Source organism: Phocoena sinus, chromosome X (assembly GCF_008692025.1).
Source record: "Phocoena sinus isolate mPhoSin1 chromosome X, mPhoSin1.pri, whole genome shotgun sequence".
NCBI lineage: Eukaryota > Metazoa > Chordata > Mammalia > Artiodactyla > Phocoenidae > Phocoena > Phocoena sinus.
Window position 1 is genome coordinate 60,049,061 of NC_045784.1, and position 27,024 is coordinate 60,076,084.

The window sequence follows — 27,024 nt, forward strand, 5'->3', positions numbered from 1 at the left end:
CCCCTCTGTGAGCCTAGGCCTGGCTGTGGATTCCTTTCATGCAGGGCTTGCCCCAGCCCCAGCCCTGCCCAGGTGTTTAATAAGGGTTCTTTGAGAATGAAAGCTCTAGGAGCCATAGACCAGACCAGGTGGTGTCTGGGCCAATACGTGGCAGTGAGTCCAAGCTCCCCAGAATGTAGGCATAGGTGATTTCTGTCTGGGCATTGGGTCTAACCGCCTTAGCATCACTCTGGTCTTGGAGACTGGCACACTCCTTGTGGGCCACCATCACTAGAGATGCCTGTATGTATTTTTCTGCCATGGGGTGGCTGGAGAAAGGACCATCTGGGTGCTCCCTATGATTCCCAACCCACTGACCAAGACCTGAATGAATCACACTCGGGGCGCGGGGGGGGGGGGGTGGGGCGGGGGGCTGATAGTAGGGAGACCAGAAACTAGCCAGTTACAGGGTCTGCAACTGACCTTTGGAGTTCTTCCAGGTGGAAAAATCTAGGTTGCTGATCGCTGGGTTGCCCCAAAGGCTTCAGGACCATCATTCAGGTGGGAAAGGACTCCAGGCTCCACAGACAGCTTGAATCTCATGCTCACTTGTTCTTACTGGCTCGTGTGTGTGTGTGCGTGTGTGTGTGTGTCTGTCTGTCTGTCTCTGTCTCTCACTTGCACTCTGTTTCTGCCTCCAACGGTATGTGTGTGTGTGGGTGTATGTGTGTGTATACTTATATACCGTCTTCTCCTTTCTCTCTCTCTTTTCTCTCTGTCTTTCTCTGTGTCTCAGTCTCTCCTCTCTTGCTTCATTTCTATTTGTGTACATGTGTCTCTTTAGTTTCTCTGTATCACTATCTCTCGCTCTCTTCTCTCCCCGTCTCTTCCACCACCACTCATTCCTCTCTCTGTCTCCTCTCTGTCTCTTTTCATCTGTCTCTCTCTCTGTCTCTGTCTGTCTGAGTGTGTGTCTCTCTCTCCTCTCTCTCACTCTTTGTTCACTGCTTACTTCACATGCCCAGATACAGAAACACCCATTTTTTCCCTTTGACAAACCCACACATTTAAAAAGGTAATTTCACTTAGAAATGAAGGGAAAGGAATCTGGCCCAAAGCACAGATGCTGCCTCAGTCAGGATGCTAAACCAAGCCCCTTAACTCTTCTTTTTCTTTCTTTTTTTTTTTTTTTCTAGTCCGCAGGCCTCTCACTGTTGTGGCCTCTCCCATTGCGGAGCACAGGCTCCGGACGCGCAGGCTCAGTGGCCATGGCTCATGGGTCCAGCCGCTCTGCGGCATGTGGTATCTTCCTGGACCAGGGCTCAAACCCATGTCGCCTGCGTTGGCAGGCGGATTCCTAACCACTGCGCCACCAGGGAAGTCCCCAACTCTTCTTCTGGTGTGTGTTGAGATCACAGGGCTTGAGCTCCCACAGAAACTGCTGTCCTCCCAGAACCTGGCTCACTGGGGTATTCACGCATTGGATGACAACTTCCTGGGGCCGGTAGAATCAGATGGAGGAGTTGGGAGATGAAGGTAGACTCGATGGAGTAGATAACAGACTTTTAAAGTCCATCCCTGATGTGAGATTCCGGGATTCTGGGATTTTATGCCTATAACTTACTTGAACCTGAAATAATCCGACAGTATTCAGTTCTGGGCTTCATACATTAAGAGGAACAAACTAGAATATGTCCAGAGGGGAGTGAGTAGACTGGAACAGGGACTCGAGACCATGTCACCATCTCACAGCTGACATGAATTAAGTGTCTACTGTGTGCAAGACACTGGACTAAGCACTGGCCATACAGAGATTAATAAGGCGCAGGCTTTTGACTTCACAGAGTGACCCAATCTAGCAATGTGAGTTTAATAATAATAGCCCACACTCACCAACTGCTTCCAGTATGCCAGACACTGTTATAAGATTTTTGCATGTATTATCTGGTTTAGTCCCCATTTTACAGGTGAGGAAACTGAGACACAGAGAAGTTACATGTGGTGACAGTTTAGTACCTGAAGATTTATTGAAAGAGTTAGGGCTGTCTAGCCTGGAGAAGAGAAGATTCATGGGTCTCTTGTCTTCAGACTTCTGTCAGAGTCAAAGAGAATTTGGATGTGGCCCCAAAGGGCAGAGCTGGAACCCAGGAATAGAAGCAGACTTGGACTCAATACAAGGAAAAAAATCTGTCTTAGGAATCACAGTGGTCCGTGGCTAGAACAGGCTTCCTGGGGAGGGAGAGGGATGTCTAAGCAGAGGCTGCATGGCCATTCAGGAAGTGGGGAGGGGAGGATTTGTCTAAAGTTCTCTTGTACTGCCAGTGGGCCGGCACATCTCCATTTTCTGGCTGCACAAATGTGGGGACTTCCATGGTGGTGCAGTGGTTAAGAATCCGCCTGCCAATGCAGGGGACACGGGTTCGATCCCTGGTCTGAGAAGATCCCACATGCCGCAGAGCAGCTAAACCCGTGCACCACAACTACTGAGCCTGTGCTCTAGAGCCTGCGAGCCACAGCTACTGAGCCTGCACACCACAACTACTGTAGCCTGTGTGCCTAGAGCCCGTGCTCCACAACAAGAGAAGCCACCGCAATGAGAAGCCCATGCACCGCAATGAAGACCCAATGCAGACAAAAAAAAAAAAAGACCCAAATGTGATACCTTTAAAGTCCTCTGGGAATCCACACTTCAGCTGCTAGAGAGAAACATGTCTCCCTCTATACACAGGAAGCCCCCTGTGGCCTGCTTATGGTTATCTTCCTTCACACGTTTCTCAGTTCTCTTAGCCCCCTCCAAGAGGTTTGGGCCGTGCCTTGCAAAAGAATCCCACCCACAGTCTTTCCCCATAGTTTCCTACTCAGGCCTTGGGCTGATATTGTTGCTGTGGAACTGCAGACCAAGAGCCAAGCAATGACTCTTTCTCAATAGGGTGGTCAGACCACACCGGATGACCAACAGGCCAGTCACCACCAGCCAGGCCCACATAGCCCAAAGGCTCCCATGCCTCATACACGGTAAACTATGGTCACCCATTTAGTCAAGCCCAGCAGCTGTTCTGCTACCAAGATAAATACTATGGCTTTCCTCTAAGTCTGGCCCTAAGCAGAGCATCCAGCAGTGGAGAAGATTGCTAGAAGTGGTCAAGCTCGTGAGGTGGTCAGGCACGACCCTCAGGGTCACCCCTTTCACCGTTTGCAGGCTCTGGTAATGAAGGTCCAGACTGGCCAAGGGATAGCAGCCAAGGCCCTTGGTTGGGAAGGCTGCTCACCTTGTAGCCAGAGAAGTCAAGGCACTGAGCTCCTGTAGGCAGGGAGGCTATGCCTGGGAGTCCCTCATGCTATTGCCGTACAGAGAGAGCTTCCACAAAGAGAAGTGCAGGCCTCGGAATGTCCCTGCAGTTAAAGTCAGCCCCGTATTACCCGAGAGATCCAGGGATCAAAGGGTGGCAGGGGCAGATTTCTGAATGTAAGACCCTGGGCTTCCTCCACGAAGGCCCAGATGCTTCACTAGGAAGACTGCCCTGAAAAGACTTTGGGCGGGGGGGCTTTTGAGGGGCTCTTCCCCCATGGCCCCATGCCTCCAACACAGGTGCAACCCCTTGTTCCCCAAGTCCATGGCTCCCAGCCTGGGCATAATCTCAAAGAACCAGGTGGGCAATGACTAAATAATATTCCCCCAGAGATCCAGAGATGTCAAGGGCAGAAGGACACTGGAAAAGTAGGGACCAGCCTCAGAACTGGTGATGCCATGGGGCAGTGGGTTATCACATTCTGGAAACAGTTCCAGGCCATTATGAGGCGCTGGAAGGGCAGGAAGCCTACCAAGGAAGTCTCCTGGGAATGCTGCCTACTTAGGTCAAGTGGGATATGCCAAGATAATGTGTTCAGGTTGGATGTTATATCATGGTACCAACTGCAACCCCCAAAGCTGGGGATAGGGGATTTGATTCTAGGAAGGCCAGGGAGTTGTCAGAGAGGTTAAAATAGAGGAGATGGTATTGGGTGGGTAGAAGTGGGAAGGTACTCAGTCAGTTATGACTCGGGTCTAATACCTGAGAGTGATGTGCCCTCAGGTATGGATAACTGCAGGCCACTGGGGCTCAAGTGGAGCTGCCACAGGTTGGGAGGCTGAAGGTGGAGGTGCAATGAAGAGAATTCCTGGCCGAGATGAGCTCCTACAGCACGGACAAGCCAGCAAATTTCCAGAATGTAGCTGTTGCTCAGGTTGATGCCCAACAGAAAAGGGGATCCAAGAAGGCACCCCAAGCCAGATGAGTCATGTGGTTGTCTGAGAGATTTAGGCTCTCCAGTGAGCTGAGTTTGGTCACCTGGTAAGCAGTCATGTCACTGATGAGGCAATTGGCTGAGAGGTCCAGAACCTGAGGGTGACACAAGAACTGGAGTGCTCTGTCGTTAGCCAGGCAGTTATGGCCCAGGAGACTGGATGCCAGGGTGAGGGAGCTGAGCCAGCAAAGCTGGTCGAGGGCCTCTGAGGCCAGAACCTCCAGCTGGCTACACCTAAAGTCCAGGCTTTGGTCGGGTCTCAGTTGCACCATCCCCTCTAGGGCTTTTACAAGGTTGTGAGAGAGGTCGAGTTGTTCCACACTCACTGATAACCCTGCCAGAAAAGTTTGGAAGCCAAGGCCCTGGCAGGAAACACTCAGCCTGGCTGTCAGGGTGGAGGAGAGAAAAGAATATCCTGTGAGCTAGACAGAGTGGGGTGGAGTTGGGGAGGAAGAGCCAAACCCCATTTACACACACACACACACACACACACACACACACACACACACACACACAAGGTCTTGAGTACCTCCCTTGGCACTGTCATATACATTACCTCACTCCAAGAAACAGGAGTAGTTTTTCCTGCTTTATAGATGATGAAAGAAGTGCAGAGAAGCAAAGTGACCTGCCCAGTGTACAGGATTTTAACCCAAGTCTGGCTGACTGAAAGCCTATGCCCTTTCCACTATTTATCTTGCCTCCTTGAGCGAATCTTTTTCTAGTTCAAAAAGCCCCTGTTCTCTATGGCAACAGGAAATTTATTTCTATACATGAATGAACCAGGCAATCCTACAGTACAGTACAATCAATACAATCCTTGAATGTTAGAGCTGGAAGAGACCTTAGAGATCATTTCTCTCTGACAATACTCTCATTTTATAGCTGGAACAACAAAAGGCTCAGAGAGGGGAGGAGGCTTGTCCAAGGGGACAGCAAACCTGAGTCTGAGTCTGCCCGCTCACCCTGTTTTCCAGGAGCTCACCAAGTGGGGGTGAAGAAAGGAGGGAGAGGCAACAATGAATCCATGTATAGATTCCTTAGGTAGACACCGCCTACCCCTGGTTACTCTTTTTTTTTTTTTTTGGAGATGGGGCATCCACCCAGGACAGGAGAAACCTATTTCTAGCCTTTTCTCTTGGAAAAAAGGTCAACCAGGGGGGGTTCTCCGCCCACCCCCCAACCCCACCCCACTCCCCACCCCAAAATAACTTACTGGGTACAAATGCATTTTGAGGTTAAAAACACATGGGTCGGGCTTCCCTGGTGGCACAGTGGTTGAGAGTCCGCCTGCCGATGCAGGGGACACGGGTTCGTGCCCCGGTCTGGGAAGATCCCACATGCCACGGAGCAGCTGGGCCCGTGAGCCATGGCCGCTGAGCCTGCGCGTCCGGAGCCTGTGCTCCGCAACGGGAGAGGCCACAGCAGTGAGAAGCCCGCGTACCACAAAAAAAAAAAACACAAAAAACACATGGGTCTAATTCCTGACTTACCACTAACTAATCTAATAAACTTGGGCAAATTCTACCATTTCCCTGAGCCTCAGTTTCATCCATAAAGTAATGACACTAATACCTCCCTCATTGGGTTGTTGTGGAGATGCAATACAATGACATCTACAAAGCACTTAACACAAAATACCCGTATATAAGTATTCATTTGTCCCTTTCTTACCCACCACAAACTCCTATGTTTTCACCCCAGATTTGCCAGGAAGGCAAAAGTCCCCAGCATGGAGAAGATAGCAGCCTTGGGGCAGAGGGGCAGAATTTCTACCACTGCCCATGAGGTGCACAGACAGCAAAGCCAAAAGCAGGCTGAGTTCTGAATGGCCCTTGCTGTTGGACTCCTTTCGTTTTCTTCCAAACTGTGGGCCTGGGCTGGACCTTGGGTAGTTTTAAATAGTCCCATGCCGAGTAGGAAGTACTGATAAAAGGTGGGAGAAGCAAGAACCAACAATTCTCCCTGGGGAAAGATAATGCAGAGAAGGGGGTGAAGGTCTTCGATAAGTGAAAAGGAAATAGAGGAGAATTGCTGGGCTTTCCTACCATATTGGCGTGCCAGGAAATAAACAAACTGGGATACCTTCTCTGACTGGCTTATAAGTTTCCCTCAGTCCTTGGGGACCATTATAGGGAAACCCCTGAAGTGGAAGGGAAATCCAGGCTCTGAGTAAATTCACCAGCCTCTCAGCGGTTGTGTCATGGGACTCCGGCTTAGGGATGAGAGGGAAGTCAGAGGATGGAGTCCACGCTGAATCTGGGATAGGCCCCTACCACTTGGCAGGTATTGGGCTAGGTGCCCCTCCCTCCAGTCATTCAATTAATTGGTGCCAGGTGCTACGGGGAATAAAAGAGCCTCAAGTCTCACCTGTATTAAAAAAAAAACAACAACCGTACCATAATTTCCTTCTCTGGACCTAGTACTCCTTCCTTTTTCAGGCAAGCTTTTAGAAAAACTTGGTTGCTGATTTCTTCCTCTGAAAAAAATCCATGGTCTTCATCCATTGTTCTCTATCCCCACTACTTCTCCTAAGAAGCACTTCTCCTACTTCTCCCCACTACTACTACTAAGCCCAGCTAATCTCTCACCTGCCTCCAGTCTCTGCCCTCCTTCAAGGCAGCTGACTCTCCAAGCCAGCAAGTGTAACCATCATTTCCTTGCTTTAAATTCTTTGATGGCTCCCCACTGCATGCCAGATCAGGTCCCAACCTTCTTCTCCATGAGGCCCTTTGTGATCTGGCCCCTGTCTTTATTTCTTGTCACTTCCCCACAGGAAACATGCATTTCAGCCATATTAACTACTTACAAGTTAGTCAGGGATATACACATACTGTTTCACGCCTTTCTTTATTTGCACATACCATTCTTTCTTCCTGGGATTCTCCTTCCAGCTTGACTGTCTGGCAGATTTTGACCTGACCTATGAGCTACAGCTGAAACGTGGTCTCTTATGCAAAGATTTCCTGGATCTCTCACCTTTTCTTGGCTTCAGCCTTCTAGTCACCTAAGCGGCACCCTCCTCATACTCCCTAGTCAGTTCTTGTCATGTCAGGTCTTATTTATCTCCACCCCTGCCCCTGATTTTTCTTCAACTGAGCCTTCTTCCATACCAGGCACTCTGCTAATGTTGTATACATACATTATTCCATTGAATCTTCCTATCACCCAGTGAGTTTGGAACCATTATTAGCCTCATTTTGCAGCTGAAAACACTAAAGCTTGAAGAATCTGGGTCAGTTACCCAACATCACCCAGGATACAGGGTTAATAAGCAGCGCAGTAGAGATTGAAACCCAGGCTGACTCAAAAGGCTTAACCCTGGCATTAAAGTACCTAGCCTTTACCCCTTTAAGGAGTGTAGTAACACCCCTTAAGGGAGAGGCTTGCTGGGCTGGGCAGAAGTGGAGATGAAATCTCTTTAGGTCCATGTTCCCTGATGTCCTAGAGGCTGCAGACAGTGACCTTGGAGCAGCCCAGTGGCTGCTATCTATGGTTTCTTCCATTTGAGACAGAAAGCAGAGGGGGATAGGAAAGAAACTAGTACCTTTCTAAGGAGAAAAAGATGCAAAGCTTCAGGTACTAACACTGCCTACTTCAACAGCTCACACAAAATCCCCTGGCCAAGCCTTGGCAGAGAGAAGGTCAAACAGTCCTGGGCAAGACTGACAGGCAGCAGGGAGAAAGCTGGAGGTGGGGGGTGGGGGCGGGGGGGGGTGTGTGTGTGTGTGTGTGTGTGTGTGTGTGTGTGTGTGTGTGTGTGTGTGTGTGCGCAAAAGCAAATGAAGCCAGAGTTCAGGCTCCAACTGCCACCTGGTGGTCAGCCTTAGAAAGGCAAGTGGATGGGGGCTGGCTGGAGCCCTGTCTTGGCACAAGCTACAGGGCAGAGAGACTGCTCAAGTGAGCTGGCCCTGGCTCGCAGCATTCTTTCACTCACTCATTCATCCATCCATCTGTCCACTCATTCCTTCATTCATTCAACAAAGGTGTATTGTACCAGACACAGTGTAGGCACTGGAAATACAGCAGTGAACAAAACAAAAATGCCTGTTCTCCTTGAGCTCGTAGTCTAGTGGTGGGAGACAGACAAAGAATAAATACGTAGATGACATTGTGTATTAGACGGTGATGAATGCTGTGGAGGTAAAAACACATGGGAAAGGGGAGAGGCAAAGGCTTTGCCATTTTAAGTAAAGCCTCGCTGAGAAGATGAAATTTCAGAAAAGACTTGAAGGAGGTAAGGGAGGTAGCAATGGAGATGTCTGTGGAAAGAAGGTTGTGGGATAAGGAAATAGCCCAGGAAAGATTCTAAGGTGGGAACATATGTGATGTGATTAAGGAGCAGTCAGGAGGCCAGTGTGGCTGGAACAGTGTGAATAAGAGGAGGAGTAATAGGAGATACGCACAGAGAGGTAGGCTGGGGTTAGATCAGGCGGGGCTCTGTAGGCCTTCTTATATACTGAGTGAGATGGGAAGTCATGGAAGGGTAACTTGCCCAGGATCACCCAAGCTAAAAACTGGCACTAGGCATTCTGTCTCAAAAGCCTGTGCTCTGCACTGACAGGGATATACACATAGACCAGTGGAAAAGAGAACCTAGAAATAGACTCATACAAATCTGCCCAGCTGAGTTTTGACAAAGGTACAAAGCAATTCAATGGAGGAAGGATAGTCTTTCCAACAAATGGTAGTAGGGCAATTGGACAACCATAGGCAAAAAATAAACCCCAACCTTATACAAAAATGAGCTCAGAATGGATTACAGACTTAAACGTAAAACATAAAATTATAAAACTCTTAGAAAAAAATGGGAGAACATCTTTTGGACCTAGGGCCAGGCAATGAGTTTTTAGGCTTGACTTGAAAAGCGCAGTCCATAAAAGTCAAAATTGATAAATTGGGCCTCATCAAAATTAAACATTTTGCTCTGTGAAAGACATGTTTGACCCCCACAAAAAGACATGGATGTTCATAGCAGCCTAAAACTGGAAACAATCCAGATGTCCTTCATCAGGTGAATGGTTAAACAGACTGGTGCATCCATACCATCAGATACTTACTATTCAGCAACATAAAGAATGAACTCTTGATATATGCAACAACTCGGATGAATCCCCAGGGAATTATGCTGAGTGAAAAAAACCAATTCCAAAAGGTTATATACTATATGATTCCATTTTTATAAAATTCTTGAAATAACAAAACTGTAGACATGGAGGACAGATTTCTGGTTGCCAGGGATTAGGGATGAAGGGAGGGAAGTAGGTGAGTGTGGATATAGAGGGACAACACGAGGAATTCCTTGTGGTGATTTAACAGTGCTGTGTCTTGCCTGAGGCTGTGGATACATGAATCTCCACATGCGATAAAATTGCGTTAGAGCTACACACACACACAAATGAGTTCATGTAAAACTGGTGAAATCTGAATAAGCTCTGTGGATTGTATCAGTGTCCGTTGACTGGTTTTGATATTATACTGGTAGTTAGGATGCCAGCATTGGCAGAGGTGGGGTAAAGGATGCACAAGACCTCCCTGCAGCTTCCTGTGAATTACTTCAAAATAGAAACTTCAAAACAAACAAAAAACCTTAGAAGAAACCATTAGAGATTCTAAACAATAAACTTATAGAGTATTCAATCATAAAATTTTGAAGACCTCCACTATGTCAGTTTAAAAAAACAAAAACACCTTAACAGATTTACTAGCATTCATACCTAAAAAAAATCAGTTCCTCAAGAGAAGATCAGAACTACTTATGATCTGACATTAATAATGGGATATTCAAAGTGACAATTAGTCCAATACTGTTATTTTACAGATGGGGAAAATGAGGCTCGGAGACAGGAGGCTACTTGCCCAAGGTCATACAGCAAAGAAGAATGGTGGAAATAAAATCCTCTTGGTTCCCGGTTTCAGTGAGGATGATAAGAGGCTCAGCAGAGGAAACAAGGTCAAGTGCCTCCCCCTCTGTGAGCCTTTCTCCCTTAAACTCTGTAAAATGTCTGGTTTGAGTATGTAAAGTGCCTAGCCCAGTGCCTGGCACCTAATTGGTACTTATAAACTGTAATTTCCCTACCGCCTTTTTTGAGAGAGCGGCCCCCATGCCTTCATTCAAAGCCAGAGGGAAAGAGACAAAGACTGCAGCCACAGCAGGGAGTCACCCTCACCCTCCTTCCAGCGCCCCCTGATTTCTAGACCTCTAGTAGGGATTGATCCTGGTTATGTCCTGGGGGTAAGGTTGAGGGTCACCATGGAGATGCCTGGGGGGATGGGGACGACATTTCTGTTTCTATGGTGACAGCCTGAGAAGCAGGATGTGATTTGGAAGAAAGGTTGGGGAGCATGGAGCTCTTTCCATGGAGATGGGGAGGGGGCTCTCTGAGTCTCACCTAGGGGTGGGGGTAGGGGAATTAGAGAAGTGAAGCCACTCATCTCCATGGCAACAGATAGGGAAGGGGTGGAGTCACCTAGGGAACAGCGGGAGGTGAAGCTTTCTATCTGTGAGGCTAGAAGGCTGCTAGGGGTATCGCTTCGAGCTATTTAAATGTTATAAGTGGTCCTCCATGTACCACCTAAATTCATCTCTCATATCACCAGTATGCCTCCACATTTTGGAAAGACTGACCAGTATACCTACTGTAGTCTCTCTCAGAGCTACTGTGGGGCGCAGTTAAGACATTATCTAAGTTCTTTGGAAATAAGTGCTATACAAATGGGCATGCAGTAGTAGCTCCTGCTTGCCTTGCGATCCACAAGGGCAGGGGTTTTGTCTGTCTCATTCACTCCGGCGCCTAGAACGGTGTCTTGCACATAGCAGGCATTCAATAAATACATGTTGAATGAATTAATTACCTACCTCTTGTTGCTTCCAACTGTAAGTTCCAATAATAGTGAAATGCCTCAAGTTCCCTACACATCCTATCACCATTCAAGACTCAGTTTTGGCATCATCTCCTTTGAGATGTATCACTCTCAATGTATCACTATAAAATCATATACCACTTTACATTGACTTGCTGTCTGTCTCCCTCACCTGGCAGTTAGAGCTTCGGGAGCAAAGACTATGCATCTTTATATCCCAGCAGCTAGCACAGTGGCTGGCACATAATAGGTCCTTAATAAATATTGAACTAAACCAAATGCCTCCCTATTGCTTACAGCACATCAAGTCTACCCACTTCTGGCTGACTCCACATCCTCCATAATGTGGGCCAGCCTACTGATTCAGCCTTGCTTCCTTTTACTTTTTAGCACAATCTGCTACATGTTCATTTCCTCTTTCGTTCGTTCTTCACTAGGTCTGTAACTTCCCCCCTCTTTTGTAGTATAGTATAGTGGTTAAAAGCATGGGCTCTGGAATAGGATCTGGATTCAAAGGAGTTGCGTTCAAATCCCGTGGTAAGGGAACACTAAAGGGCCAGTTACTTTAACCTCTCTGAGCCACAATTTCCTCATCTGTAAAATAAGGATATAACAACACCTATTTCTTACGGCAGTTGTAGAGAGTCATTGAGAAAATGCATATAAAATACTTAGCACATGGACTTCCCTGGTGGCGCAGTGGCTGGGAGTCCGCCTGCCGATGCAGGGGACGCAGGTTCGTGCCCCGGCCCAGGAGGATCCCACATGCCACGGAGCGGCTGGGCCCGTGGGCCATGGCCACTGGGCTTGTGCGTCCGGAGACTGTGCTCCGCGGCAGGGGGTGCCGTGGCAGTGGGTAGGCCCGCGTACCGCAAAAAAAAAAAAAAAAAATACTTAGCACAGTCATCTAGCAGGAAATGAGCACTCAGAGAAGGTAAGGTATTATTGTTTTGTAATTCATTTTAACATTGAGTCCCTACCTAATGACCCCACAGCGTAAGGTGCTGTGCTGAGGTAAACAAAGTCGAACAAGACACTCTCCCTGACCTCAAGGAGCTCTCAGGCTACTGAGAGACAGCTGTGGATAAAGAAAACCATAGTCCAGTACTGTCATAAGGAGATGAATAAAGTGCTGTAAGAGCTAAGAGGAGGGCACCTCACCTGCAGGTAAACGATCAGGAAATGCTTCCTGGAGGAAGTGATCCTTCAGCTAAGTTGTCAGTACTAAATATAAATTTGCCAGGCAGACAAGGGAGAGAAAGACATTGCAGGCAGAAGGCACAACCCATGTAAATGCATGAAGGCCTAAGAGGACATGATAGTTTGGAGAACTAGGAGAGTCCGCTAAAGGTGGAGCTTAGGATCCATGGGTGAACAGAATGAAAAGGATGTCAGCAGCAGGTCAGAAAGGATCAGAAAGTCAGGTATGGAGTTTGACCTTTAACAGAATGCCCCCCTCAGGGCTAAAGTTATTCCCTCCATTCTTACCAAATTCCTATTTGATTATTTGTTCACTGGTCTTTCCCATTGAACTGTGGGCCCCTTAAGGGCTCAAACCCAGTGTCTTGTTCTTTGAATTTCCAGTGCCTAGAATTTAGGTAGCACATAACTAATGTGGAAAGGAAGGGACTTCTGCAAGGTCACACAGCTACTCAGTAGCAGAGGTAGGACTCAAATATCAGTCTCCAGAGTGTTTTTAACTGTTTTACCACACTCCTCAGAGTTGGATATAAAAGTAGGAATTTAAATCTTTCATTTAATTCAGTCTTCACTGTACTGGAGTTTTTCCTTTCATGGCTTAATGAACTTCTTGCTACTAGTCAGGCAAATTCAAATCTCAGAAATACTTAGTGAAGATAGTTTGAACACTAGGGATTAAGTCATTACTCCATATATAATTTTTGGCAAGTTACAGCCTGCTCTTGGCTTTACACCGTGCACAATTTGATCTCATCTAGTGTTATTGCTGGCATTACAGGTACAAATAACAGTAGAACATTACTCACTCAAGACAAAACAGCAGTAGACCAAAGAAGGTCTAAATTGCCAAGCGCCGCAATTCGGACAGGCAGGAAAAGGTCTACTATACCATTTCTCTCATGACTCACAAAATTTATCTAAGAGAACAAATCTGTGTTGATCCAAACATGACAAATGAACATCCATCATTTCGATCGGGGAGTCACAACAGGAAATACTTGAAGGGTCATCTCATTTCTATAGCTATGCACAGATTACTTAAAGTGCTTTCTACTCTTTTCCTGGACTTTAGTTTCTCCCCATTCCGACTCACTCTATATACTGTTGACCAGTTAGTCATCCTAGCTCTGCGACTTTGGGCAAGTTACCTAACTTCTCAGGGTCTCAGTTTCTTCATCTGCTAAATGAGGGGGCTGTGCTAGATTAGTGCTTTTTATACTGTGTTACTTAGAGCCCTCAAGTCCCTCAGAAGTGCTTTGGTGCCTTGGGTGCCACTGCACAAGTTGGGGAAAAGATGGGCTGAGTTGGCAGGCTTCTGTGTATCTACTTCAAACACAGCAGCCCTTTTAAAAACTATGGGCCTGTCTAAAATTTGGTTTGGAAAAAGAGTTCTGCTATTACAAAAAGTTTAAGTGACATTATACTTACAAGATTTCTAAGGGCCCTTCTGGTTCCCCTAAACTAGGATTTTTTAAAAAAAATCTCTCATACACAACTGGGATTTAATGTGATAAAGTGTTTACACACAGAAACACAATAAATGACTCATTTTTATTATTACTTTTTTCTAACCACTTTTTAATCTTGGTATTATCTCAATAAGATGCAATTCAATATTTAAAATGATGATGTGAATATATGATGTGCACTCTGAAAGTAACTGGCGATTCTCATGAGGACTGTCATTTTGAAAGCCAGAGAAAAATGGCTTACAAAGTTCAAGACCAGATTCAAATTCTGCGTATTTTTTTTTCTCTTAGGCAACAGTAAAGCTATGTCTTAATCCAAGCAAATGTGCAGGAACAAATTATCTTTAGTCTCACAATTACTGTTTCTAAGTCTCCTTCACAAGTACTATCTTTCTTCTTTGTATTCTTGGCCAAGGCTGACCCTGAAAGTTCAGTTTACAAGACTCATTAGAGGTACCAGACAAATCAAATTGGTGATTCACCAGAGCTTCCTTTCCTTCTCAGCTTCTAAAGCAGGTTGCAAGGGAAGGCGTATTAGAATCACCTGGAAAGCTTTTTCAACCCACACTTATGCCCCACTCTCCTCTCCTTCTTGCCAAGCACTGGTTTAGCTTGGGGCTTCATTCTGTCCCACATGAAAGGCCTCTCCATCTTTTTAAATCCTACTCAATTTAAGATAGATGGAGTAAAAACAATTGAACTTAGAAGACACTGCCTTTGTCACAAATCGTTGGGCAAGTCACTTATCTGATCTCAGGTTTTTTTCCTCTGATTTTTGAGATCCTCTTCCAACTTTGAAATTCTGTGACTGCATGTCATGTCTAAGAAGCTTTCTGACTACTAACATAAAATGACTTGTCATTTCTTGGGTTTCCAGAAACCTATGCAGTACAACATATCCCCTAGTTATATACTGTCCTATATTGCCCTCTAGTTGTTTTTACATGAAAAATTTTTTCTTCTCAATGATAGTGTAAACTACATTTAGTTTAAAAGCTTATTTTCCAGGGCAGGCAACATGCATTTTACTTAAATTAAATCTCCTAGGACAACTCAGGGTGTGTCCTATGGTAATCAGTACATATTTATATTGATTTGTTCAAAGCAATGAGGTCCCTTCTTTCAAAGTCCTGGAATTATATTTTTTACATCAGCGCTGTACAGTAGCTGTTAGCCACAAACGTGAACCTAATATGTAATTCTAAGTTTTCTAGTAGGCACATTATAAAAGTGAAAAGACACAAGTGAAATTAATTTTAATAATATGTTTAACCCAATATATACAAAACATTAGCATTTCAACATGTAGTCTGTGTAAAAATTATTGTGATGTTTTACATTATTTTTTCGTAATAAGTTCTCAAAATCCGGTGTATATTTTACATTGAAAGCACATCTCAATTCAAAATAGCCACGTTCAAGTGCTCAATAGCCCCATGTGGCAAGTGGCTACCGTGTTGAACAGCGCAGTTCTGCGTAATTGAGCTGCTTTCCAAACCGATCACTTATTTTTCTATTCATATAATGACACTGGGCACTTAATAAGTACCAGGCACTGGGCTAGCCGGAGAGGTGCAAAAATTAATCAGACTCATAGCGGTAAGGGAGATAGATTTGTAAGTCACTAGCTGTAATACAAGGTGGTAGGTGTTCTGATAGAGATGCACAAAACATTTTCATTTGGCGGGGGAGAGAGGCTCAAGGAAGCTTTCACAGAGGAAGTGTGTGTGTGTGTGTGTATAGGAGGGGTAACAGTAACTTTTGAATGTGTGTGTGTGTGTGTGTGTGTAAAAGGGGTTGGTAACAGTAACTTTTAAATGTGTGTGTAGGAGGGGTGAAGCGACGGGAAAGAGAGCAGGCGAGGATTGGCTGGGAGGAACCCAGAGCTCCAGCTGCTGGGTGTACGGAAGCCGGAAGGGGGCGCTACTTGCACGACCCTGGCCGCCCCAGCCCTTCAGGCCAGGGACAGCCTTGCGAGGTAAGGCGCACGCCTGGCCGACTCCGTGGGCGCGCCCGCGCCTACCCTCTCGCGCCCGCCCTAGCTCCGAATTCAGCCTCGTCACACCCGCGCTTCAGAGCCTACGGCACTGCCCAGACCCGGATCGGCGACGAGTAGCCACGCGAAAAGCAGCACCTAGGGTTTGCTTGTTTGCGCGTTGTGTGTCTGTAACAGATGCCTACTACCGGTAATAGGCAGCCTGGTAAAATGAGTCTATGGAAACAGTTGCTCGGTTTAGCTAACAGCCGCTTCTGGCAGTTGTCCGACGCTTAGTTAACAGTGGAGCCGCTGGACCAATGCTGCGCCCCTTCCGGTTTCGTTGCTGGCAGCCCAGCCCATCTGTCCCAGGGCCGGAAGTGAGGTCTTCCCGTGTTCGTCCCTTCCCCAAGATGGCAACAGCCGGAGACGAGTTACTGCTGCCGCGGCTCCCCGAGCTGTTCGAAACCAGCAAGCAGCTTCTGGACGAAGTGGAAGTCGCGACTGAACCCACCGGCTCCCGGATTATCCAAGATAAGGTGTTCAAGGGACTGGACCTCCTGAAGAAGGCTGCCGAAATGTTACTGGAGCTCGACTTGTTCAGGTATGGCGAGAGAGTAGTATGACTGAGAACGTAGGAAATAATCGTTACCAATGGCGGAACCATTGATCCTGGGTGCAGGAGACCTTTAAAACCCGGAGCCTTTCTTTCCCACTTCCCACTGCGACCTTGTGTACATTGTTTACATTCTCCACCTCTTTTCCGAGATACTTAGTATCACACGATTGTGCTCCCTAGTGTTGGCTATTTGCATAGGCATTGGGTGTGAGCGCACAGCCACTGTCAGTGAAGAAAACTGGCAGCTGTTCCCGGTGCCTCCTCCCTTTGTCCCACCCACACCCCCACCCACACCCCAGCCCTTCCCTCCCCCAGGAAGCCAGGGCCACAGTTTGAATGCCCAGCCAGACTTCACAGCCTCCTCTTTGCTCTTTCCAGCCGAAATGAAGATTTGGAAGAGATTGCTTCCACCGATCTGAAGTACCTGATGGTGCCAGCATTTCAAGGAGCATTCGCCATGAAACAAGTCAACCCTAGCAAGCGTCTAGATCATTTGCAGTGGGCTCGAGAACACTTTTTAAACTACTTAACTCAGTGCCGATACTATCATGTGGCAGAGTTTGAGCTGCCCAAAACCAAGGCCAACTCTGCTGAAAATAACACTGCTGATTCCTCCATGGCCTATCCTAGCCTCGTTGCTATGGCATCTCAGAGACAGGCTAAAATAGAGAGGTGGGTCATTTGAAGACTGCCCAATGGCAGTGCTGTTGGCGGGGAGGGGTGCATGTTTTTTTTTCTGGGGGGGTGGGAAAAAATGGTGTGTGTCACTCTTTGGGTTCTTATTTAGCATAGGCCCTGGTGATAGCAAACTCCTGAGTTTTTCAAGAAGCCTCCGCCTTGGTTGAAATGACCATACCTAACTGTGAGACCCCTAGCACCTTATGGTTGCCAGCAACAGCAATGTAGTTTAGCAGAGTGTCTCCCAGTCTCTCCCACATCACAGCATAGCAATACTCACATGGTACAGTGAGGTAAGTATCTCTGAAGGGCACAAATATCTTGTAGCTATAGTCCATTTATGGTCAATTGATTGAGAAACTCTGTTCTAACAATACTGGATCAGGTGTATAACATCCTGAACTAATCTTAGTACTGCATAGCTTCATTATGTGACCTTGAACACCTTGCTTACTCTCTTAGTTTAGTTTTTTAAAAACAGTGCTCACAGTGTTTAGGAGCTATGCTAGGCACCGGGGATTCAAACTGAGTATGGGCGTTTGTATGGATATGGGTGGTGTCTGCCTTGGAGGAGCATACAGTGTGGTGAGGGAAAGAGGCATAGAAACAGTATAAATTATAAAATGATGTGATAGGGAAATGCACAAGGTATCGGGAGAGCAGACAGGAGGGGCACCTAACCAAAGAGGGAGCAGGAGAGAGCAGAAGGCTCCCTGGACGAGGTGACTCCTGTGATGAGTTGTTTAAGGATGCATAGGAGTATTATCTAGAGGAAGAGGAAAGGAGGGCTTTAGCCAGCAGAGATAATAGCATTAGTAAAGCTACAGGGACATTGAAGACCACAGTGCTGGGGTGGGGAACAACCGTAAGCGATTAGGTGATGCTAGAACACAAAGTGGGTGGTGAAGAAGGGGAAAGAATGATGCTGAAGAATGTTGTAGGGTTCAAACCAAGGAGAGCTTGGGGTGTGAGGAAGGTGAAAGAACGACATTGTTCCTGAGAACTTGGGAAGGGGGTTTGAATCCCAGCTCCAAAATTTAATCATTCTGATTTTGGGTAGGCTGCTTAATCCCTCAGTGCCTTAATTTCCCCAGATGGCAAATTGGATAATCATAGGTCCTATAAGATAGAAGAGAAATGCATAAAAAGCTCTTACCACATTGTCTGATACAGTAAGCACTCAAAAGTCAGCTACTGTCGTATCTTTGTAGCTGAGTACAGGTCGTGGAAAGAGAGACCTGGGTTTGAGACCCAGCTTTACTTATAAGCCATTGAATTTTGGGTAACTTACGTAACCTGTCTGAGCCTCAGGTTTCCTCATATGTGAAGTCTAAGTAACAGCGGTACCTATCTCATAGGGTTAAGGGGCATTAATAAAATAAGCCACATAAAACAGCACAGTATCTGTTACATAGTAAATATTCTATAAATGTTACCTATTATTAGGCCATGCTAAAGAGCCTGAGATTTGTTTGGTGACTAGGGATCCACTGGAGGTTTTTTTTTTTTTTTCCTTGAAGAGTAGCAATGTCATATTTGCATTTTAACTAGCGTACTCTAGCAGCAGTTAGGAAGCATTCTGAGGGAGAAATTAGATCCAGTTAGGTCACAGAGGTGATGAGACTTTACTACTGCAATGGCAGAAGGGATGGAGGGGATATATTTATTTATAGGGTTGAATCTGCAGAAAACGATCAATTGGTTGTGACAGGTAGGGTAGAATGAAGCAGCAAGGAAGGTGTCCATGTTTCTGATGTAGGTGGGTGGCTGTGGAACGCATTGAGATGGGGGAATAGAAGAGGAAGAACAGACAGGGGAGAGTATGAATTGTATTTTGAGACATGTTGCATTTAAGGTGCCTAGGAGACATCCAAGTCAAGGTATCTGTAGCATGAAGCTCAGTGGAGAGGCCTGGTCTAGAGAGCTGAAAATTGATTGAATCATTTAGCAGATTTATTGAGGCTTTACTGTGTGCTAAGTAATGGAGACCCAGACAAAGTCCGTGCCCTCATGGAGCTCCTGTTTTGGTGGAGGAGACAGACAGTAAGCTAGTAAATAAAAATGTGATTTTAGGTGGTAAGGGCTTTAACGAATAATAAAGTATGGTTAAGAGCTGGTGAGTGACAGAGAATGATTTTTGAGGAAATGGGATAGACTGATATGAAGTGGAATTCAGTATCATGTCCTTTGTGAGAAGGTAGGGGCAGCCCGTTGGCATATAACAGGTAGTTTAAACAGTGAATTTGGTATCCAAATAATCGTAATATATCCACAAAAAAAAAAAGACTGTAAATGCACTAGAGAGATACAAATGGTGTTGTGGACAAAGACCAGGGAGTGATCACATCTGGTTGGAGGGTTAAGGAAAAGGTTTCCGAATGTAGTAGCATTTGAGATGAGACTAGAAGGATGCAAATTAAAAATGCAAATTACAGGTTAGCCTGAATGTAAAAGTAATAATACTCATTGTAGAAAGTTGGAAAACAGAACAGTTTTTAAATTAAAAATAAGTCTTCATCCTAGCACTCAGATGAGCTTTGTTAACTATCTGATGTATTTCCTTCCAGATACATAGTTATTTTAGTTAATAAATTTGGAAGAATACCATAAATATAGTTTTTTATCCTTTTTTTAAACCTAACATCCTGTTTTGATTTCCCCATGTCTTTTGAAGCCATGGTATTTAATGGTTAAATAGTATTCCAGCTTACAGTCATATCATAATTATTTAAACTAATCTTTTATTGTCAAATGCTTAGCCTGTTTATGGGTTGATTTTTTATTTGCTATTCTAAGTAATGTTATGAGGAAACATCACTGCATCTGTCACTGTTCCTGTAGGACAGATTTCTAGAAGGACCAGTGCCTAAATCAAAAGGTTTGAATATTTTGACTCTTGATGGTAATTATATTGCTTTCCACAATAACAAAGTTTCAAAGTATGTCTCACTGCAACAGTACTGAATGGCAACACTTAGAAAATCCAGATGGGCAAGCAGGAAAGATACCTCATTGTTTTGATTTGCATTTCTTTGGTTAGAAACCTTGATCTTTTTTTTTTTTTTTCTTCTGTATGCGGGCCTCTCACTGTTGTGGCCTCTCCCGTTGCGGAGCACAGGCTCCGGACGCACAGGCTCAGCGGCCATGGCTCACGGGCCCAGCCGCTCCGCGGCATGTGGGATCTTCCCGGACCGGGGCACGAACCCGTGTCTCCTGCATCAGCAGGCGGACTCTCAACCACTGTGCCACCAGGGAAGCCCAGAAAGCTTGATCTTTGATTTTTTTTTTTTTTTTTTATGCCTGACAGACGAGATACCAACACTATCTTTTCGCTAATGGCTCCCGTATTTATATCACTAACCCAGACCTCTCCTGACTTTGAACACCATACGTGGATGTTTCACAGACATCTCAAACTTAACATGCCCTAAATTGAACTGCTGGCTTTTTAATCCCCCAGTGTGCCCCCACACTCATGTCTTTACCATCTCAATAAACAGACCACCACTCACCCAGGTTTTAAGCTAGAAACCTAGGAGTTAGCTTCAGTTTCTCCCTTCTGAATTGCCACATCCAGTCCATCAACAAGGCCTGCCAGTTCTAGCTACAAAATGTACCGTATGTCCTTCTGTTTCTCTCTTTCTCCACTATCATACCTTCATCTAGGCCACCAGCATCTCTCACCTGAAATATCCAAGCCATTAACTATAAAGACCTGGATGATCTGGCATCGGCCTCTCTCCAGTCTCCTCATACATCATATACTCCCCTTGTTCACTAGACTGCTGCCATAATAGCCTTCTTTCAGTTCCGAACTGATCCAGTTCTTTCTTTCTACAGAGTCTTTGTACATGTTGTTCTCACTGCATGGAATGCTCTTCATTTATCTGTCTTTCTGGGCTTTGTCTTTCTCCCCTACTAGAATGTATACTCCATGAGAGCAGTAGCCATTTCTCTCTTGTTCTCTGTGTGGTATGTCTAGCACAGGGCTTGGTATATAGAAGGTGCTCAAAAAATATTTATTCTTGACAAGCAGGGGGGAACAACATGAGCAAAAGCCCAAGGCAGGGTAGTTGGAGGTATGTACAGGAAATGGAGAATAGTCTGATTTGGCAGAAGCTAAGAGTAGTATGGTTGGAGGACTGTAAGGAAGTGATGTGTATGGAACATTGAAAATGAAGAGAGGGGCAGAAAGACAAGTTAACGTGTTATAATAGTACTTCAGCTGGGAAGAAGTGATAAAAATGAAGTTACAACTATCAGAGATATTACTTTTGCAAGAAGCATTTATATGATTAGAAAACAAATTGTTCAAATCCTTATTTAATTTCTGTAAGTCCTCCATCCCCCACCTCATGACTTTACACAGTGAGGCCATCCGACATAAAACACCTAAATGGTATGTCCTCTCTCTCCCTCAAAACCTGTTTCTTCACGTATCTTCTCTACTCTAATTCCCATCTTTGAGGTGTAAGTGTAAGTCTTGATTAACTGTACCTACATTCTTTTTTTTTTTTTTTTGCGATACGCGGGCCTCTCACTGTTGTGGCCTCTCCGGTTGCGGAGCACAGGCTCCAGACGTGCAGGCTCAGTGGCCATGGCTCACGGGCCCAGCCGCTCCGCGGCACGTGGGATCTTCCCGGACCGGGGCACGAACCCGCGTCCCCTGCATCAGCAGGCGGACTCTCAACCACTGCGCCACCTGGGAAGCCCTGTACCTACATTCTTTTGACAGAAATGGAGAAGTAGAAGCTGGGTAAGTAATGAGTCTAGTTTTAGATTTACTGAATTTAGGTCCTAAAGTGACAGCTGGACAGCCATGTCCATAGACAGATGGAAATGTGTAACTAAAACTTATCAGACTGTTTTGCTGCTAGTGCTAAAAATTCAGGAGTGTCGCTGGGTGTGGATAGTTTGCCAAGAAAAAACATGTAGAGAAAAAAAAGCCAAGGATAAAACCTTGGGGCAAATTAAGGGAGAAGGAAGAGGAAAGAAAGAACAGAGGTAAGAGACTCAACAAGGTACAGGTAAAAGTACTTATAGAAAGAAGCCTGGGGAAGAGAGAGGACAAATGTCATGTCCTCTTTGAAGCTTCTCTCTACCTGTCTCCCCTCCCAGATACTGTAGCATTTAGTTTATGTTACTTATCAGGCCATAACAATCTGTTATTTTCTAGACTTGGAACTTCTAAAGGTCAGAGACCTTGACTAATTATATCCTTAGTATCCTAATTATATCATTATATCCTTGGTACCCAACCAGTAATTGGATCATAGTAGGTACTTGAGGTATCTTTGGGAAGGACAGATAGAGTGGTCATCAGAAAGATGGAAACAATATGGTATAGCAGAAAAAGCCTGGGCTTTGGAGTCAGACCTGGGGTGACCAGTCCAATTTCTGCCACCTAGTAGATGGGGCATCATCTAGCCCCCCTTAACCTCAATTTTCCCATCAGATAGCAGTATATTGCTGCTTACAAAGCACTTTCATGAATATTGTTCATTTGGTCCTCTTAACAGCCCCATGAAGCAGATATTATCCCATTTTAGAAATAAGGAAATGGGCTCTGAGTACTGACTTGTCCAAAGTTACATGGCTGGTAAGTGGCCAGGCTTTAAACTCAGGTCTTCAAATTCCCAGTTCTAGTGCTGTTTAGAAAAGAGAGAAGAGTGGTCATTTGAAAAGGCAGAACATGGATTGAGGGAAGGTGTTTCTAGGATAGGGGAAAGGCACCAGTAGGGTGAAAAATTGTAACGGCTAATGACAGGGAGGATGATTGATTGAGTGAGGCTTGGAAGAGTGTGGGTGGGGACAGGATTGATAGCCAAAGTGGAATGGTAAAGACAACATTAGCTCCTTAAAGGCAAGAGGAGAGGAGGAAAGGTGAAGCTATAGAGATTTTAAGGGAAAAAGGGAAATTGAATTTCTACATTGGCTGGCCATCTGGTGAGCATGATGTTGGCATGGAATCCACAAAAGGTGAGCAAAAAGATAGCTGAACAAGAGTGACCGTTCCGCTGAAGTTTGATCATATGAATTTGTAGTTGACTCATCTGACACAAATTTGTAGTTCGTTACCTCTCTTCAGCAGCTTGGGAACAGAAAAGGGGAATGAATGATGAAAGTGGCCCAGAGTCAGAAGGGTGACAAGCACTGGGGGATTCTAGGGTGATAGGGAGTGTTTGCATGCAGTGGCTCACCATAGGAAATCTAGAACAGTGACAAAGGTCTAGGACAGTGGTTTACAATCTGTTCCTTCGAGCCCTAAGATTTTACCACAGTGCCTGGGTAGGGGGCATGTTGGGAGCCCTCCTCTGATTTAACCAAGGCAGATTTTATCTTTTATTACTTTCTGGAGTTCCAAATAAGCTCTCATAAGAAGAAAGGGCTCTTCTGCTAAGACAGAAAGGTCTAAAAAACACTGGCCTCAAAGAATAGGAGTTCAGGAACTTAGAAGTCCCAAAGATGACTAGGAGCAAAGTCATAGAAGCAAAGGAAGTAGAGAAGAAGGAAAGACCAGAGAGTGTGACTAGACCACATGCATGCAGAGGATGGGAAAGGAAGCACAGGAACCGAGTGGCACCAGAGTTAAACGTTCTCAAGTGATATCTGTAATAGCATTCATGAACTAGGAATTGACCTGTGTAGTGTTTTACTCAGAAGGCCACCTATGATGGTGCTGTGACAGTTATTTGTAACATTACATAAAGGGCCCACTTGTTGATTAAAAGGAGCAGAAGAGCCTAAAAGTTTTTATAATAAAGAATGTTTCCAGAGCGGAGGTTCTTGACTTTTTGTGGGTCATGGACCTCCTTAACCTCTCCCCAGTAAATAAAAAAGAAGAAGAAACATACACGTAGAATTCTATACAAAATTTGGGGGAGTTCAAGAACGGCCCTCCCTCCAAACTCTGTCCGTGGACCTCAGGTTAAGAACTTCAGATTTGGGTGAACACCCACAGAGGAGCATCTGATTCTGGAGGTCTAGAGTGGGGTTCCAGACGTAGATATTTCAAGATACTTCTCTTGGAAGTTGTGGAGTTTTCCCTTGATTCCTTTCTTTGCCTCAAGACCTTACATCCAATAAACCAACAAATACTGTTATATTTTAATTATGTCCACATCTCACCACCTCCCTATTTCAAGTCGCTGTCTCTCGCCTGGATTGTGGCAATATCCTCTTAATTGATTTTCCTGCTCCACCCTTGCCTCCCACCACCCCCCACAGTCTACACACAACAGAGTAGTCCATTAAAAAAAAGTTCATTTCATGTATTCTATTTTAAAGCTTCCAGTGGCTTTCTCTTCTCAAAATATCATGACATTTGATATTTCGTGTATTCTTGGCCTACAGGATTCTACAAATTATGGCCCTGGCTATCTCTCTGACCTCACTTCCTATTATTCTTCACGCCATGCCAGCCACACTGACCTCCTTGCTATTTCTCAACCATGTCAGGCCAGCACTCTCCCACCCCAGGACCTTCATATTTGCTTTTCCCCCTTAGAACACTGTTTCAGATACCGGCATGGCTTCCATCCTTATTTCCTTGAAGTCTGTGCTCAGATGTCATCTCTTCAAAGAAGTCTCTCCTGATCACCCGTACTTTCGCACCATCACTCTATCCACTTTACCTTGCTTTTTTTGCTTCTTCAGAGCACTTCACCACCACCTGACTCATCTATTTCTTTTTGTCTGTCTTCTCACACTAGAATGAAAGCTTCAGGAGAGCAAGGACTTTCTTGTATGCACTGTTGTGTCTCAAGCACTGAGAACAGTACCTGTCACACAATAGGTACTCGGTAAATAGTTGTCCAATGAGTGATAGATGACATACTAGAATGCATCTTGAAAAGGGCGGGCAGGGTGGATATGAGTCTTCAAATTATACTAGGATGAGTTAGAGGAGCTGGAAATGTTTTGCCCAGAAGAAAAGAAGAGATGACCATTTTTTAGGCTATTTCACAAGGAATTCCTGCATCAATGGCAGGTAAATGACCCCTAAGATTCTATGACCATTTGAAGCTGTAATTCCCAAGTGGACATTGTATATACTAAGCACCCAACCTAGTAAAGGTTGATGTCATAAAATTACTAAGGCACTCCCATCTCAAAATACGATGGGAAGAGTTGCTCAGATCAGGTTACTTCGATATTTTTCTGGTTTCAGGATGTATTTCTCAGCTTCTGCTGATCCCTTCCTTGCCTTGTAGTCTTGAGAGAACTGCCTTGGTGGCAAATTCTGAGGTATAGAATCTGTATTTTTGCCTAAATGGAAATCGGTGTATCTGGTCATTTGTAAAAGTAAAATTGTATTGTGGCCTTCTTTTGAAGGAACACCTCTTTATTTTTAAGTTCATGGCTAATGCGTTTCTGTGGAACAGATACAAGCAGAAGAAGGAGGTGGAGCATAGGTTGTCTGCACTGAAATCTGCTGTGGAAAGTGGTCAAGCAGATGATGAGTGTGTTCGTGAATATTACCTCCTTCACCTTCGAAGGTGGATTGGTATCAGCTTAGAAGAGATTGAGAGCATTGACCAGGAGATAAAGATCTTGAGAGGAAAAGACTCTTCAAAAGAGGTAAGCCTGGTCACTGCCTATATCCCTAAAAAAGCTACTGTCAGAGATTTGAATCTTCTACAAGAGAGTAATTGAATTAAAATCCTTTTAAGTCTCCATAAAATCATTGTTCTTATTAAGATTAGTGGAGGAAGGCTGAAGGTTCACTAGGATAGCTTTCTTTCTAGTTTATAGTATCGTTCCCCAGTGCTTTCTAACCTGTAACACACTTCCAGTCTTTTGTAATTTTGTGACATGCCAGGAGGGAAGGAGGCTTCTCTGAAGTGAAAATTGGTTTGGGCTGTGAGCACTCATGACTCCTGAAGGAAGGCATAGGGAGGTGGGCCTTGAAAACCTGCGCTTGACTGTAATAAACAGGAAGAGGGATAGGATGGGAATGAAGAAGAAGAGTGTAACTGGAGAAGAGAGAGAAAAGAGTAAAAAGAAGATAAAGCAAAAGACATGGAATGTGTTTAGGTTGGGGGAGAAACCAGGATTTAACATTACACAATGATACACCCTCACACCTTAGGTCACCCAAGTATGAAACACAGCAAGGACATCTCTGCACAAAATGTCGGGCATATTGGTAAAGAAAACTTGTTGTAACCCCACTTTGGCTGTCCCTGAAGATCATAACTGTGTTTTAGAGCTGCTACTTCAAAATATTAGGCTTTGCTGCCACTTATTTTTTGGTTCAGCATATAACATGAATTGAGTTGAATTTATCAGCTAGTCACAGGCATTTAAGTCCTCAGAGAAACCTCTTGCTAATTCGATTTGCACTAATTAGCCCAGGAGCTTTTGCCTCAGGGTAACATCAACCTAGTTTCTCTATGTGAAGGGATCAAAGAATGAACAATTAGTATTCTAAAGCCTTAAGGCCCCTTGGGCATATCTAGATGAATGGTTTTCAATCATCACGAGGCTGGACTCCTCTGGATCCTCCCATCTCCTTAGTTCTTTGTTTTTATGCTGTCTCATTTGGTATTGGGATTGGCTCTGGAAGTGATGGAGTTTAGAACCAAGTGAACATTTTTCTTGACCATCGTTTGTTTTGGTGTGCCCCTGGACAGCCAAGTTTCCTTGAAACATTTCTGTGCACCTATATATGAAAGATACTAACCCATTCTTCCCCCCTTGCATTTCAGCTACAGTTCTAAAACACCCTAGGGAGCTCATGACAATTAATAGCAAAATTACACTGGACAGGGTTTTAGCAGAAGGGTCTTCATAATTCAACTTTAGCACTGAAGGCCAGGCTAAGGAAAGGGGCTTCAAATTGAGCTCAAGGGTTTTAGATGGAACATGGAAGAAGGCTTTGGACTCTTCCTCTTTGGAGGGGAGTATTTTAAAGTCAAGTAATTTTTCACTTGTGGCGAAATGATTCCTGGGAG

The 27,024-nt window shown here is 45.1% G+C and overlaps 1 protein-coding gene across 3 annotated transcripts in view; it reads left to right on the plus strand.

Moving 5' to 3' along the window:
• Positions 1-2,616: 2,616 nt before the first annotated feature.
• The window catches only part of IGBP1 (immunoglobulin binding protein 1), a 51,842-nt gene continuing 27,434 nt past the window's right edge, over positions 2,617-27,024 (plus strand). Inside the window, exons 1-4 of one of the 3 annotated variants that reach the window (XM_032619327.1) lie at positions 2,617-4,250; positions 16,069-16,375; positions 16,769-17,062; positions 25,453-25,648. In XM_032619327.1, the coding sequence (XP_032475218.1) occupies positions 4,208-4,250; positions 16,069-16,375; positions 16,769-17,062; positions 25,453-25,648 (840 nt within the window). In that variant the 5' untranslated portion in view covers positions 2,617-4,207. The remainder of the gene's footprint in view (positions 4,251-16,068; positions 16,376-16,768; positions 17,063-25,452; positions 25,649-27,024) is intronic. The other 2 variants (XM_032619326.1, XM_032619325.1) reach the window with 2 other exon arrangements.